The sequence below is a fragment of the Platichthys flesus genome, chromosome 6, assembly GCF_949316205.1.
Source record: "Platichthys flesus chromosome 6, fPlaFle2.1, whole genome shotgun sequence".
Taxonomy (NCBI): domain Eukaryota; kingdom Metazoa; phylum Chordata; class Actinopteri; order Pleuronectiformes; family Pleuronectidae; genus Platichthys; species Platichthys flesus.
This window is the reverse complement of record NC_084950.1, coordinates 23,500,356-23,516,956: the sequence shown is the minus strand read 5'-3', so window position 1 is coordinate 23,516,956 and position 16,601 is coordinate 23,500,356. Positions and strand designations below refer to the sequence as shown.

Genomic DNA, 16,601 nt, shown 5'->3' with positions numbered 1-16,601 from the left:
TCATGTTTTTATGCAGTACCTGCTTCAGCCTTTTGGTGTCACCCTCTGGAGGTGGCCCGTATAGTATTCTGATGATTATTCAGTATTACCTTTGTATTTATAATTTTTTTCAGGATCAAACAAAGCAGTTATTTACAAATCAACACAAAAACGTATAAATCATGAATTTCAAACCACATTTTTCATTAGTTTGTTTATTGACAATGTTTCGGGCCAAACACTTATTTACATTCGTTTTGTGTTGTTTAAGTTCAAGATGTGTATTTGAGTGAGACTTATGACAAACATTTGTGATAAGTGCTATGGACTATGTACTAGACATTCTGTTTGTTTCTTTTATAATGTTTTATAGTTTTCAGTATCAGCAGAAATTGTTTTATTGTCCTAGACAGTAAAAGCAGATGATATGTCTCTCTTTAAACACCTGCTGTTTGTACCTGAGACGTTTTACTTTTCTGCATGATGTATTCATTTATCAGCACTAAACAGCCTACACAGCCAGAATTCCCAGATTTTTCCACAAGCATTTCCTTTTACAGCTTCCCACCATGTGAACAGGTAGCTCTGGTTATCATTGATTTCAACTGCTTCAAACTCCTCGAGTACATTTATATAGCATATTTAGCAGGTTACATTACATTTGATCATTTAATCAGCATTTATACAAAAAATTATGGCTGGATAAGGTTCCATTTACTTTGAGACTTAAGACATAAATTAAGAACTCTGAGACATTACTAAGCTTCTTTATCTCTCCAGTCTACAGCCTGGATTATATTTCTATTGTCCCCTGTCATTAGTGGTGATGGCGATAGCAGCTGATGAATCATCATATTTTATTAAAGGCGGTTCCTGCTACGTCCCAGTCATTCATCTCCTCTCACAGATCAGAAGTAATTTCTTCATCATCATCTGAGTCCTCTGGCTGATCCCCCATCTTTACACCCAGTCCGCTGTCCAGATCGGTGTCATCGAAGTTGACTTTTGGGGTTTTGTTGACAGGTTCGTCTTCCTCATCACTGTCATCCTCTCTTGTGTCTGGGATAATCACCACCTCCTCCTTGGCATTGGGGTCGATGTCCTCCTTAAACCAAACTGCCTTGTATCCCTCCTCCATGCGCCTCTCTTTGGTCAGGATGGGTTTCACCTCCTTCTCATTTTCGGCCGTGTCTAAGCCCTCCTCCTTGGTATCATCTGGCAGGAGGGCGTGCAGTGGCAGTGAAGACTTAACAATGGCCTCCATGCTCACTCCCCCTTCTGGGCCACTAGAGCCTGTGCTTCCTCCATCTTCATCATTCTGGAAGGCCTCATTGGTGTATTCGACACCCTTCTTCTGACCACCTGAGCTTTGACCCAGCTTTGGAAGGAGAATACAATCAGGGAGAGAAAACAGATCAAGAACAAGGTGACTATTTAAATCTGGGACAAACCGCCAAAGTCATGACACAACCTGCACAGTCACCTGAGACATAGCTAAATTGATTGATCCAAATCTCAAAGCTCATCGGCTATCATCAGACAATGAATTAGCCTCTATGGCAGTGGTAGCCAGCCCGTCAATCGTGATCTACTGGTTAATATCGAAAATCATTACCCTGGATCCCTCACTCTCTGGACCCACTGACTGTAGTTCTACGGTGTCTGTTGTTCACACATGCTCTGTGTCCGCTAATGGTGGCAGAGCTGCTGATTTATCTACTTTATTTCCTTCAATACATGTTTGATTATGTACTTAACTAAATGTCAGGACTCTACGGTAGGAAGACGCCCATCGTCCGGTCTGTCCATAAATTAAAAGCCCAGTTAGAACAAATAAATGGAATCAGAAAGTGAAACGCTGGAGTGCTTTTACTTTGAAATGTTTTCGGGAAGTGTTTGAAATACGTATGTTGGTGTCATAGACGGATAAACATTGTGATTGACAGTAGAATAAACACAGAAAAATGTCTTTAACCTTAGTTTTAATGTTAATCAGATTAATTTATGTTACAAACATAAATGGTTGCAACACTTTCTGTAGGCGTTTCATGATAAAATGTGATATATGAGTATCAGCTTCATAGTGAATATAACTGGTATTTATCTGAGTACTCAGGACTACTTTGATACAAGGCAATAGTCATTTTTGTGGCCATTTTCCAGGCAAAGCCTATGAAAAATAATTGTGCTGCCATAGCAGCTCCTCTGCAAAAGATATTGTTGAACTGAGAAGCTTTTGTTTTTTGAACAGATACTGTAAATATGATTTAATAATAATGATCTTGGGCTTGAAAAGGTTTGTGACCACTGCTGTAGGGCCAATGGCCAGTATGGGGCTCCAAGTGACAATATCTGGGCCAAGATTCGAACAAACTTAACATTTCTCCACACAAAACAGTTATTTCAGTTCAGAGGACATTTCGGTTAATCTATATTCATGGCTATCTTCATATGAAAGCAAAACGTTTTAAAGCAGATAGCTGATGCAGTTTGGTCAATGTGTTCTGCTTCTTTTGCTGAACAGAATCCAGAAATCCTCCTGCTTCAAAATCTTGTCCTTCACCTACAGATTCTTTACTTTCACATGGAGTATCTGCTGTGGAATTATTTGCATCCTTACTCTGCAGGATAGATACTGATATGTAGGTCCATGTATATTATAAATACCTGGGCAAGAGGTTAATGAATAATTCTCCGATCACAGGGCAATCTGCTCTAGCACCTAGCCTAAGCTAAACGTTTTGAATCTAACCAAACACAAAGATGAGCCTTTAGCTAACCAAAGTCAAAATGATTTCTAGTGGAGTAGTTTTGAGGCTTCGTGAAGTCAAGTTCAACATCCTGGTGATTTAGCTTAGCAGTCTTAGCAGCACAGTGAAGATGATACTGCTGAAGGAAAGGTCATTTAATCATCTAGAAATTTAGTCCTAAAGATCATCCAATAAAAAAGAAGGCTGACTAAATCCACAGCAACTAATGTGGAAATCTGAATGGTAATTAGATATGTCTATTTATTGAAATCTGGTAAAAATAGTTAAGTTAAGTTTAATCAAATCAAAACATGTATCTCTTAATTGTACAATCTCTTTAAACAGGAGCAGGGATGAGTCTGGAGGTTTGGAACATGTTTCTTTGTGTGTACGTTGCCTTATTATGAACTTTGAACTCACAGAGCTATGAAACAGGCTGACTTCGTAGATCTTCTTCCAGTCTGCTTTGCCTTTCCTCATGCGATGGCTGAGCACACCGATGACCACCAGACAGACAAGCAGCAGGACACCCAGTGTCACACCGAGGGCTATCATGTCCTCCTGATCATAGCTGCCTGATGCTATGATAACTGCAAGAACAAAATTCACTTTATAAAGTAGTCAGTGAAAAACACTTCCTGAGACTTCCCTAGGTGATGAATATTTAATGTGACTGCAATCTTCATCTTGTTAAAAGAGTAGCAATTGACAAGTCAGGGCTCTATTTTATAACCATAAATAGTCAACAAAAAGGTTGAGGGATTGTAAACTTTCCAAATAAAGAGATTTAAACATTAAATCCTGTGGTCAAATTGATTGGATATTTAACCTCTTTCAACAAGATGAGACTAGAAGTACCTTGAAAATTTGATGTGAAGCAGAAGAAAAAGGAAAAATAATTCATCTGGAGGAATTACAGCCTAAGTTTGCGTCTTTTGTTGTGTATCGTACTTGTAGTTTGCCAAAAAGTGAAAAAAGGCAATTGAGATTTTGTAAATATTATGTAATATTAGAGATTCAAAGAGAAATAGAACAAATATTATGAAAATAAATGATACTTATATGTTTATGAAAAAATATTTAAGAAACGAAGTAGACTCCAAGCAGGGAGAATCCTGCTTGCCTTTAAGATAGACAGTTCACACAAGTCCTGATACAAATCATGATGAGGAGCTAATATGAAAATAGATGGTTTTTTTATTTGTCAAACTTGTACTTAATACTACAAGACGTTCTTAACTGATCCTTTTAACCCATATGACGGACTATTCTCCCTCTAAAATGAGAATTCTCATTAATTTACTTTATCATTACTTTATTTTATTTAAGTGGCCCTAATACTACATTGTTTAGCTACTTTTCAGGTGTTCATAATTATAGTACTGTTGATGCTAATGGCTTACTCCAGTGAGACAATCTAGTAGCTGAGTAAGTTGAAGGGTACAGACTAACAGCAGAAAATCGAAGCGCAGAAAATCTGTACAAGCAACAAGGCTCACAGTTTGAGCACAAGCAGAGCAGATCCAAGCACAAGCAGGGGCTTTTTGAATGCATGCGGAGGGTTTTGAGCAAGAACATAATACATCTGAACATGAAAGTCCTGCACTCAAACTCAAAGATCACACTTTTCGATAAAGTTAGGAATAAACCCATTTGGAGGTCTTTAGTTTTTGGGAGGGTATGCCCTCCTTTTCAAAACTAACTGCTATAATTGCAAGACAAATCTCTGAAGGTGGTTGCCTGAAACAACTTTCATATGTGTTGATATTTGTTACTGCCTGCTAACTTGCTAGGTACAATTTTCTCCAGAAGGATAATACTTGATATGAAGGAGAAGCTACTGCAACCACCTGTGGGGGGATGAGCTGTGCTGCCAGGGGAGACGCTTCCTTCAGTGGTCATACTGGTTTTAGTGGTTGAATCGCTGCCTTCAGTGGCAGTGGACGTACTAGGATGTGTGGTGGAGATTATGCTTGCACTGGTGCTGGGGATGGCAGTTGAGATGCTGTCAGTGGTCACATTTGGGTTGGTGGTGGACACAATATCCTCAGTGGTCTTGCTGTAGGTGGTGGGTTCACCTAAGGGCGTTGTGGTCATAATGTTTGTGGTGCTCAAAGGGAAACTGGTGGTGGTGAGACCTGGGAGAAGAGCACACTTTGAAACTTAGTGGTTTCACCCTTTGTCCCAGGTTTCTGCTTCAGACTGGAAGGTGAAAATGTGAATCTTCGCCTTGATGTATTTGTTCAAACCTGACGGATTGAGGACTTTTCTGAAACTGGCTACGAGCAGCCGATGGATTGCCTACGTTTTTGTTTGATGGCAGCTCATCCCGCAAGCAATAATTGATCAAAGCATGCATAAAAAGGAATAAAATATTAACTTTACCACACCTATACTTACTCACAGCTGCACATATTCAACAGTGATGAATCCCACACACTCAAGCCTACAAGACTGGCTGCTTCTTCATAATGAAACATTACATATCCACTACGCTACAAATGTTCAATAAGTTCCTTTTGGATGACCCCTAAAGTGTTATAACTAAATTTTGTCTAGTCAAATTAGTGCTGACATTGTGCAGGAATTCAAACTCTTCTTTCAATACTTAGAGCACAGAGAAACGAAACTAAAGCAGTTCATATCATTTGGCATATTGAAATCCAGGTACATGTACAATGAGAAATCAACGCAAATATTGAAAAAACGACCTCATCTTGTTAAGGAAATAAAAAAAAAAAAAAAAAAATCTCTCTGCCTGAGCTTGGCATATCGCAGGGCCAGAGATAAACAGTCATTCACTAAATGAGGAAATGGGAGTGCCCAGAATAAACATGCAGTCACCCCTAAAACTCCAAGCTGGGATTCAAACCAGGAATCTACTTGCTAATGTTAAATGACAGTATACCAACCACTGTACCACTGATATTTGAGTTGTTTCACCTAACAAAAAACATTTCAACAGGAAAAGAACACAGAAACCTCAGAGAGTTGCAAATGAGGGATCCCTCTCAGACAGAGGTGCAATAGATTGTGTGTGTAACAGAGCACATCAACAACATTAGAAGACAATGTCTAACATAAATTTAGAGGTTTATATGTTTAAAGTATTTATACAGTGTACAACATGTCTAACGGAGATGAAGGGAGAGGGGGGGATAGTAGGCAGAGGTAGTTTGAACCATTACATTTGAACTGATAAATATGGTTCAAAGGGTTTTACTCAGTCTCGTAATTTATCATGGGTGTGTTTTGGGTGTAGCGTACAATAAAGAAATCACAGAGCTGTTTCCCATTGTCTTTGGGGGGAATGGCTATTAACTCTTTTCTGCAGAAGAAACACTTTCGATTTGTGCCTGAACAGACCCTAGCTTTATGTGACATGCATAGTGTATGAGCATTGTACAACTGCGTATGTAGACACAGACTAACTTGGTCTCAATTCAGCGTCTCTGTCCTTCAGGGGACGCACCCTACCAAGCCCATGATGAACACCTCATATATCCGCCTCTTTTTTTATTTACATGTGTATAATTAGCTGTTTGGTTGAGTAAATGTTCATGTACATGATACTAAGGCATCAGATGTCTTGTCGCTTAGCTGCACCATGAACTCTTTGAAAAATGGTTCGTCACTGAAGCGCAATAAATTCTGGGATAGGTGGGGCTGTAAAGGATCCACCTGATGAATCATTTGTGTCTTGGGGAAAGAAAGGTGCTGCCAAACACTTTATTCCTAACAACTGGAGAGGTGGCAGATCCTGGGTCGGGGCAAGGGGGGGACTGGCTACTTATAAAATCTGATCAGCCCCTAAAGAGCCTCTGTCCTGTCAGCAGTCTTTTGTATTATTATTAAATTGTCTTACTAACAATAGATGTGAAAATGTTTTAAGAATTTAAATTTTTTAAGCTTTTAGTACACATTGTCCTTGAACAAGGAACCATTTTCCAAATATGTTCAATGATGTGTGGCTTTAAGAATGTGCGCCTTAATTTACACATTACTGAATCAGTAATCCACATTGGATGTTGAACATATAATTGGCTCCTCTCTGTAAATTGTGGCCACTTTTTGCCCCTGATTTATGAAAATCTAAGATCCATCATTAAGCTGGTCTCCATTAAAATGTGATACGATTGAGATGCAGCTTAATTATAAATAAAGCTCATAGTTGTGTTGTTTGTTAGAGCTGTCTTTGAGGGTTTGCGTCCTACCTGATACCACCTGCACAATGAGCTGAGCTGTATCAGATTGATCGTTTGACCCGTCTGTTGCGACCACCTGGACGTACACAGAGGAAAACAGGTGCTTAATAAGAAAATAATGAATCAGATGCATTAACCGTTGTTAGATTTTGAACTTACTTGTAGGGTTAATGTGCTGGCTGGGAGATCCTTAGTCATGAATAAATAGCCGTTAATGATAGTGAAATCGCTGCTCCCACTAATGGTGTACACGATGTGAGGATTTGTAACCTGTTTCAACCGAAATGAGAAGGTTAGTTCTGCACATTAGGGTATACTTGCAAAAGTCATCAAACCATCAACCCCCCACTCATACATTTAAAGCTGGGGTTGGCAATACTGGAAAAGTTAGTATCGCAGCCTACAAAAAGCGCAATTACAACTCTATTACAAGAAGGAAACCTTAAAAAAAATCTACATTTTACTCAGAATTGTCTTATTTCACGAACTGGATGACTCATGACATTTTTGAAATAAGAAGTAAATGTTAAACACACCTCCAGAAGATTGTTTAAAGATATTATGTGAATATTTGGAGTTCTTGGCACCAATTTTCCAGTCGGGCGCCATTACGTATTTACAGAGAGACAGGGTCCCACAAGAAAACAGAAGTCAAACCTCAGATAAATAAAGATGATGATAGAAGTATAATGGAGATAAACGTTTGTCCCATGTATTAATTTGAAGAAAGTTGTAGTTGACAGATTCCTCAGATCAGTGGTTCTCAAAGTGGGGGGCTCGGACACTCTCCAGGAGGGGTGCAATGTCACAGACAAAAAAATAAAAATAAAAAAATTATAATAAAAAATTTTTTTGTTAAAAGACAGACGACCTGTCACTGGTTAGTGAAAGCTCCCCTAGTGGCGAGATGCAAGGGGCTGGACTGACACAAGCAAATTAAATACTGTTTCGTTCCTGATCCAACAATCAAAAGAGGAGTGATATCATTTGAACGCGAGTTGCAGAGAGTAATTTACTCCACAGTCTTTTTTAGAAAGCTCATAGCCCCAAGAGCTAGCCTTCTCGCTAGCTAACTTCTTCCAACAGCAGCTAGCCCTTTTCTCCTTAACACCTACCTTTAAATCTTCAATCATCCACTGTGTTGCAACATATAAAACACCAGCACTTGTCTACTAGTGCTGGTGTTTTATTTGTTCACTCTGATTCGTAAAAGTCAGGCAACCAATGCGCCAGTTGCGAAGAAGCCAAAGCTTCGCAAATATGAGAGCTATTTGAAGTTTGGTTTCATTGTCACTGGCGCGACTGAGCAACGTTCTCAGTGTGTTTTGTGTGCCGAGGTGCTGGTAAATGACATAATGAAGCGAGCCACCTCGACACCAAACACCCTGACTTGAAAGAGAAGCATGTGGACTTCTTCAAAGGTAAACGTGATGGCCTCCAGCAACAACAATCCACCATCTCCAAGCATAGCACTGTCTCCAAGCTATCTATCTATATATTGTGGTGTAGTTGAGGGTGGTGCGGGGGGGGGGGGGGGGGCAACTACCGTTAACCAGCTTGGGGGGGGCCCGGCTTGCAAAAGTTTGAGAACTCCTGCCTCAGATAGTCAAAGGTTTAAGTGACACATCCTGTATGTCATTTTCATCTTACTTAGTCTCTTTCCATAGCACTTTGTTGTTTATGTTAGTTTTACCAATGCATCAGTTTTTTCACCACTGCGAAGCTTAAAACTTCGCAGTGGTGATTAGTTTGGCTTTTTCTTTTCTTTTATTGAGTCTGTTGTCTTGTTTTACCTCACTGTAGTCTTCATCTGTAGCGTGGATGAACAGCGGCATATCTCCATCCATGGCCATGGAGCCCATTGAACTGACGACCCCCTCGTACAGAGGCTTCTGAAATTTTGGAGGGTGGAGGCTCTTCACCTGAACACTGATAGTGACAAGGGTGGTGGCAAACTGATTACTGTTCCTCTTCTGGGCGGCCTGCCAGAGAAAAACACAACATCAGTTTTACTTAAGTACAATATTTATGTACTTCTACTTTTCTAGAGTATATTTATGTTTACTGCATTACATTTTTCTGTCAGATATAGTTACCTTTTAGAATAAAACTTTCAAAATATAATCCCTGGACACCAAAGATATGAGACTGCATAAGCAGGCAACACTAGAAAATATTAGATTGAATAGAACTAGCAGACCTATATACTGAATGTTTGTAAGGGTTTAAAGTGTGACTGCAGGAAAGGAGACTTCAGAATATGAGAGGACATAATGCATGGTTGTTGTATTGATGAATTCAGTTTTTCTCCTTGGCCAAGCTTCAATAATTACTTCAGCATAAATCATCAACGGGCTCTTGAGCTCTTTCTTCACTGATGAGTTGACCATTGACCAGAAGATTTTCCACAACAATTAAAGGAACACTTTTGCTTGCAATCAAAAAATGAAAGAGATGGCGCCCTATTTCCCCCGACCTCTGTATTTAATGGGAAGGAATGGAGCTGAAGCTGGAGCACACGAAATATGTCACAGTAATAAAATAAGAGCCTTACAAAATCTGAACATGAAATCAATAAGTCAGTAAAAAGAAAAAAAACTTATAATGCATCCTATTGATTATCTACAAAGTAGATCCTCAAAAGGGTTTGAACATACTGCTCTCTAGAGATGTGAGACTGGTGAAAATATATTCGAGACACATTCAAGACACAGACCACATGTTCAGAATGTACTGGATACAATCATGTGAAAGTTGAGTTGTTACCATCACTATCAGATTGATTGTACCCTCAACTTTGGCCGGCTTCAACATGCTGATATTCCCTGTGTTTGCGTTGATCTCAAACAGATTCCCATCGTTTCCTAAAACACAAAAAACACTGAGCTGTGAATAATCAGCAAGTTATCTCTTTTGTATGTTTTAATCAAGATGCTCACCACTAATAAACTTGTATGTCATCTCCTCATTTATCCCGGTGTCTCCATCAATGGCATAGAGGGGTCCTGGTTTCAGCGTTAATGTTCCATTCTGCAGTGGAGAAAACATTCTCATCATTATCATCATCATGTATCTAATATCAATTATTTTCAGAAGCTTCTTGAAAAGCAGTGTAGAACCAATGGTCACTCACTGAGCAATATATACCATCATGAATTGCACTTGCCTCATTGACACAAGAAAATTGGCTGAGAGATACAAGTACTAAGGAGGGCCCTCCTGAACCCCAACCATTGTACTCTAAAATATTTGCATTTTCACAGAACAATTTTAAATGTCTGTTTAAGCATTCCTCTGACATTGTGTATTAGTAGTTTTCAAACAAAAACTTAAAAGGGTGTAGCCTTATATAGATCAAGAAATAATTAAGACTATATGATAGGAGTGATATCATCATGTCAGAAAATAACAACGTATTGTGTAGTAATACATTAACTTTACCATCCGATGAGATTAGAGACACGATCTACAGGTTATCTAGATTAACAGATTCATTATCATTATTACACTGTCATATTAAAAAGTCAGCATTGCCTGTTTTGGGGTATACAAAGTACTTGCACGGGGCATGTATTGCCCCTCTGATGCTTGTCATTTGCATGTGCTTTCTTGTGTTTCTGTGCAATGAGCTTTCAGGACCACCAAACTTCAGTTTTTGTTTGTTCTCCAGTTCTGAGATTTAGAACAAGAAGAAACACTTTGACTTTAGACGTGGTCGCCCACAGGACAGCCCAGCAAAGCATAAACATGGAGCTTGTGGATATGGTTCAGTATCCGCACAGGATTTTTTTGGATGCACACCTCTTGTTCATTTATCAAAACTCTGCCAGTGTATCCTTGACTCTGGCAGATGGTCACAGTTGATCCTATCACGGTCTTGTTGCATGGCTGGAACCATGGTGGCCTGTTGTCCGCATCTAAGATGGTGACCGTGATGGTGGCGGTGGCATTGAAAGAGGTTCTGTTATCTGTTGTTGTCAATGGTGTGTCCTGAAAAAAAAAATGATGATGGAAATATGATTATTACAGGACTATATACAAATATATACATTTATTATATTTGTTTCAATTTCATTTTATGACTTTATAATCTTCTTTGCAGAAAAAAAGGGTATGATGTTTTCTTACTTCACTCTGCACTGTTTATAAAAAGATCTCTACTCAAACAATAACTAGAATCACTGCACTGCGTTTGTATGCATCCGCCAGCCAGTGCAGATACATGTTTACTTATTTCTAGATTTCTTTTTCTAGATTCATATGAGGTGCCATGTGAGTTTTAAGCACTGACATGTAATCACTTTAGCTGTGAGTCCAAATGTGTGATATCTCAAACAGTCTTGAGATATCACATTCCAGAGGCCAAAAACATTGACCTTTGACCACTGAGATCTAATCAGTTAATCAATGAGTCCAAGTGAATTGTACCAGATGTAATGAAATGCCCTACTTGCAGTACTCATATATCACATACACAGGGACGTAAGCTAGAAAGAGCTCAGGGCCAAACCCTGCAGCCTGCTCAACCACTCATGCCCCATATTCATTTGAGGTCTTTACTGATTTTGAAGAGAATATATCCGCCTGAGAATAACACCGAGAGCAATATTTGATTCAATTTATATGGAAGAAAGAAATCTGTGTTTAGAACCAGCAGTGAAAAAGACTCACCTGAGCGTATAACACCAAGTTTACATTTTTGACTGTATCATAGTCGAGAGGCGACTTGATGAGGAGGTCAGGGGTGGTGGGTGACTTCAATTCAAAGCTGTTTTGCTGAAATCACATAGGACAATAAAACGTTCAGAAACGCACCTTGAACTAGCATCTTACCCCTACTTCCAGTCTTTGTGATAAGCTAAACATGTCCTAAAAACAAATTTTACGAGATAAAATCATTAGGTCTTACAGATTCAGGTGTCAGAGTGTAGAAGAGCTGGCTTAGTTGGTCTCGGTCTGTGGCAGCAAAATTTCCAACTGTTGTTCCTACAGGGGACATCTAGGATAAAAACAGACAGAAAATATCTTGCTTCCTTAAAAAGTTAAAATACGTTCTTTAATAATTTTAAAATTTAATTTAATCTGGACTAATTAAACAACAGAGAAAATACAAGTAAACCCAAAATCTACAATTTGTACAACAATTATCAGACTCTTACCTCACTGACGCTGACTTGGTAGAGGCTTTGGTCAAAGACTGGAGGGTTATCATTCACATTTTCCAGAATTACCACAATTCTGTGTGTTAACTGGCAAAAAAAAGACATTAATTTTAGACTGCATCAATAGCCTGAATCTGTGAAATAATATCACACGTTTTTCGTCTGTTTAACCTGTGCAGCATTGTGGAAAAAACTAAAACCTGCAAAATTGCTACAGGCACAAAGAGGACGTCTCCTCACACTATCATAGTTTTATGAAAGACCTGTGTAGGTTCCTCAAACTCCTTTAAAAAAAAAACTGTATACTCTCCTCAAGCAGCTGCACAAATCCTCCATACAAACCCCCCTAAAGAACCTACTCTCCTGAACCTCTAGAACCTGGGCAACCGCCATGAAATCGACATCCCAGGGGATTCTCCTCAAGCACCTCTACAAGTCTTTTCAAGAACACATACAGTGGTGGGGAACATGTGGCCTTTCAGCCGTATTCTGCCCATTCATTACAAAAAGCCATCTAAGGAATAATTGATGTATTCATGATAGCGATGATTTTTTTCTCTAATGAAACAACCAGGTCCATTCAGGATGTTCCCCTCTGGCTGTATGCCTGTCAAATGATGGTCAGTGCGAATTAAACAAACCTGCTCTTATGATGGGTCATCATTGATAAGCATTGTAGAGGTTTATCACCACCTGTGGCTGCAGAGGGCGCTGTGCTCAGTGAAACTTACATATTGTTGCTTTAACATGTGTTGAGGAAATGGAGTTTTACCGTAGCGCCTGTAGCTGTCTCAGTGCAGGTGATCAGGGCTATTGGTGATTCCCCGGTCTGCAAAAGAAACAAGCTTCTAGCTTAAGAGTCAGTTTTAGAATGTAAACAGAGGCATACGTTTGGAACTTGTTGGCACTTTTAGTCATTATCTGCAGTACCTCATAGTCAAACACCTCTGCAGCTAACAGCTCGTTTCCTCTGAGCTTGAATTGGAGGTTGGAGGGCGGCATGAGCTCCAGGGTGACCCCTTGTTGCACAGTTATCGTTGCCACAAGATCATCCACTTTGTTGTTTTCTTTAAACTGCACAGAACCTGGACCAGAACAGACTGTTGGGAGAGAAGCACAACTTTGCTGTCATAACATTCAGTAAAGGCCACGAAAGTTTTTTTCTTCTCCAAAAGCAGATTACAACATGGATGCTTATCCAGACCATGGATCAGAATAACAACCCAAAACTTGACAGCATTGAACACTTGAACCAGACCTACATTACATATCCAAGCATCAGTACTGGTTGAATAAGTGGTCTGGAAATTGTTTAAAAAGTCTCAGTGATTTGCTTTTTTGAACAAATTGAGTGCACCTTTAGGCATTTAGCAGAACCTTTTCCTGACATTCATTAATATTTAGTTTATAAGAATAAGTATAATATTATAATAAAGATTTAAGTATTTCTATAAAACTCAACCTTGACTGTCCCTCACCATATTCAATACACCATAATTATACAGCTGCTAACAATACCTCTGATCTCTAAATCTAACCACAATGGGAGACTGTATGTGGGAAGTAAAACATGATCTGAGAGGGAAATATCAAGTTCTCCCTCTCAGAAGGTTTTACAACTTCAAACTATACTTTCATTATTTGCCCAATGATTCATGAAATTTTTGCCCAATGATTCATGAAATCCTATGCATAACAGCCCTCCTCAGATTGACCTGTTTTGAGTGCCCCGCCCCCCTCACCCCCGCTGCTGATGGCGCATCAGCAGCATCCTTCCACACTGTTGAGTCAACGTTTAGAGGTGTCCCGGGGGTCCCTTGTTTATGCGGCCACTTAAATGTCTGACGGGTAGCCGGGCTCGCTAACCGGGCCGGTGGAGCCAGGCTAGTGTTAGCTCGCTTGTCCAAGGCATAGTGTGACTATGACGTTTATTTTGGTCCTAATCCCATTCGACGCACTCTAGCGTATCGTTTCTGACATAGAGGAACCACAACAAATCACGGGAGTTGTTTTTTTCCAGAGTTTTTGGGACGGTAGACATGCCAGATACCCAAATTAACGTGTAGAAGCACTACAAAAGTGGAATTTTCATAATATGTCCCCTTTAATGTCTCAAAAGTCAAAAACATATCAATGCCAAATCTTCTGAGAAATTGGATATTGTCTTCTAGAAAAGAGGTTTGAAGATCAACATTTGGCCAGGAGTTGGGCTAAGTGGGAAGAAACACAAGTTAAACAATCAAATACAATAAGGAGGGTTTTGACAAAGCAATATGAATGCGGATCTATTTTGATGATATATTACATTTTTAAACCGTTGTCTTCCCAAACAGCTTTTGCCTACTCAGGCATATTTTCACTAGTAATTTTATTATTTGTACAGAATAACAATGAATAACAACAATTCCCCCCCAACTTTAATTTTGTGTGGCTCAGTGTTGAGTATTTATAAATATAAATAAAATAAAATAAAATAAAAAAAATTGAATTGAATCTCTCTTTTCCACTACAGTGCTGGATATTTACACCATTGTCTTGTTGGATTTCATAGCTCTTTCATTAAAGAAAACAGGAAGAATCAGGGTTTACTTTATCAGTTGATTCATATGACATTATTACACTGTAAATCACAGGCTTGTGTTCAGTGTTACTGAAGTATTTCAGCTCCGTACAAATGTAAACCCACACACTATTAGGTAGGTAGTAAGTTGATATGAAACTATTTAGTTACAACATAACAGTAAGTGCTGACTGGGAGTCATCATAAACTCACAATCACCTTCGGTGGCTGGTTTTCGCTACAGACGTCACAGCACTTGAGGCTAAGCCCCATTTTTATCTGCTTAAAGACGCATTAGTCTGTGTCTCTTTACATATACTACTTTTAAATGCCAAATAGGGAGACTTAAAGGAAGCGGTTAACAGTGAGGCTAACAAAAGCCTCGTTCTGTGTTTGAGAAATGAAAGTGACAAAATAATTCCATAGATCAGATAAATATCAAAATGTGCACCTCCATATTGAACATCAACACTCTCCCTTTTGTCCTCCATATCCATATTTCCTTCTGTGCTTTTTTTATATCTATATTAACACAGTGTGAGTAGTTGTACAACTGTACCAGAAGTGCCTGTTAGCAGATGGTCATTGAGCCCATTATAGTTTGTCAAGTGACACCATCAGTCTGATAAAATAAACTCAAGCAGCTGAGTTCAGTACTCACTTGACCCGCTGGACATTTGGAGCAGGCTCAGAAGTATTAAGATGAAGGACGTCCTCACAGTTAAATGTGGCTGAACAGCGTCCATGTCTCTGTCCGTCCTGTCTGCACTAATCTTCCTCCCTTCTCTGTCCTCTGCTTATCTGCCCGGAATTACGACTGCTGTGGACTTTTCCCCGCCATAAAACCACACAAACAATGTGCTGGGAAGTCGCACGTACCATATATATATAGTACCTTTTTAATGGAAAGTAAATTAATTGAGGAATTATTGTCAGTAATGATAGAGTATCTGAGAAGACATATTGTATATCAAGCAGTCTATTTGAAATCATAGTCCACAATCAGCTGCCATCTCGATCATGGTCCACCATCACGATCGGATGCCAACATGAGACAGGATCCGCCATTACGATCATGACCTCTGATTCGTGATCCACAATTCTAATCCATGATGTGGCCGCTGCCACGGCCCTGGATCTGCGGATGATAATGCAAAGGGACTCCAGTGAAGTCAAGTCAGTAACATGTATTGATGAAATCCATTTCTTCATTGTGATAAGGAGTGAGAAGAGGAAGGAGAAGCTTGAAAGAGAAGATCTGTGTGTCATCTGTCCCCCAACATTCTGGACCTATAGCAGCATAACTAACAGCAGGTCCAAGACAAACCTGTACAAGTTCTAACTAAGCTTGTTAAAAAATGAAGCTTTTAGGCCTACTCTTAAACATAGAGATGGTGTCTGCCTCTGATAATTGTTAACATCATTATTCTGCCACATTCAGACACTGAACTAATGGACGTCCATGGCCATGTGAATTCTCCATCCTTGCTTCCTATACAATGTAGAGCTGCAGCTTCAAATGGGACATGAGACCTTCAGAGAAACTAGCACTCAACTGAAGAATGCTCCAGGGTTGAAGTCAGACGTCTTCCTGTGTACGATATAATATCACCCGTTGATCCAGTAGATTAAAAGCATATACTTACTTGTTGCTCCAACATTAAGCAACAGCGTCCCAACATGTGTCCTCCTTGGTGTTGTCTTTATACAACATGTTCCGAGGATCATACAACTCACTGTACTTCTCCACTTCAATTATTAATTTAATGTCATCCATGTTGAAGAACTTCGCTGTTTGCTCCGTTAAATGTCGGGTGTCGGTGGTAAATTACGTATTCTCCACTCAAACCTATGTGGAGAACGTAGCCCCCTCTCTCTCTCTTTTTATCTGTATCACTGCTTGTGTGGCTGTAGTGGATGGGCAGAAGGGGATATTTAATAATGT

At 39.4% G+C, this 16,601-nt stretch overlaps 1 protein-coding gene across 2 annotated transcripts; it reads right to left on the bottom strand.

Annotated features, from left to right (window-relative positions):
* Positions 1 to 178: 178 nt before the first annotated feature.
* On the bottom strand, positions 179 to 15,430 carry cdhr5b (cadherin-related family member 5b). Of its 2 annotated transcripts, XM_062389391.1 has the most exons (15): positions 15,318 to 15,430; positions 13,027 to 13,196; positions 12,869 to 12,925; positions 12,094 to 12,183; positions 11,844 to 11,933; positions 11,606 to 11,710; positions 10,736 to 10,924; positions 9,874 to 9,964; positions 9,701 to 9,798; positions 8,728 to 8,916; positions 7,094 to 7,204; positions 6,944 to 7,010; positions 4,580 to 4,867; positions 3,150 to 3,319; positions 179 to 1,357 (listed from the first exon to the last, which is right to left on the bottom strand). In XM_062389391.1, exons 1-15 carry the CDS (start codon positions 15,400 to 15,402, stop codon positions 881 to 883), a joined length of 2,277 nt encoding a protein of 758 aa, XP_062245375.1. In that variant the 5' UTR covers positions 15,403 to 15,430; the 3' UTR covers positions 179 to 880. The 2 variants fall into 2 exon arrangements, with proteins under 2 accessions (XP_062245375.1, XP_062245376.1); XM_062389392.1 differs by lacking the exon at positions 4,580 to 4,867.
* Positions 15,431 to 16,601: the final 1,171 nt, after the last annotated feature.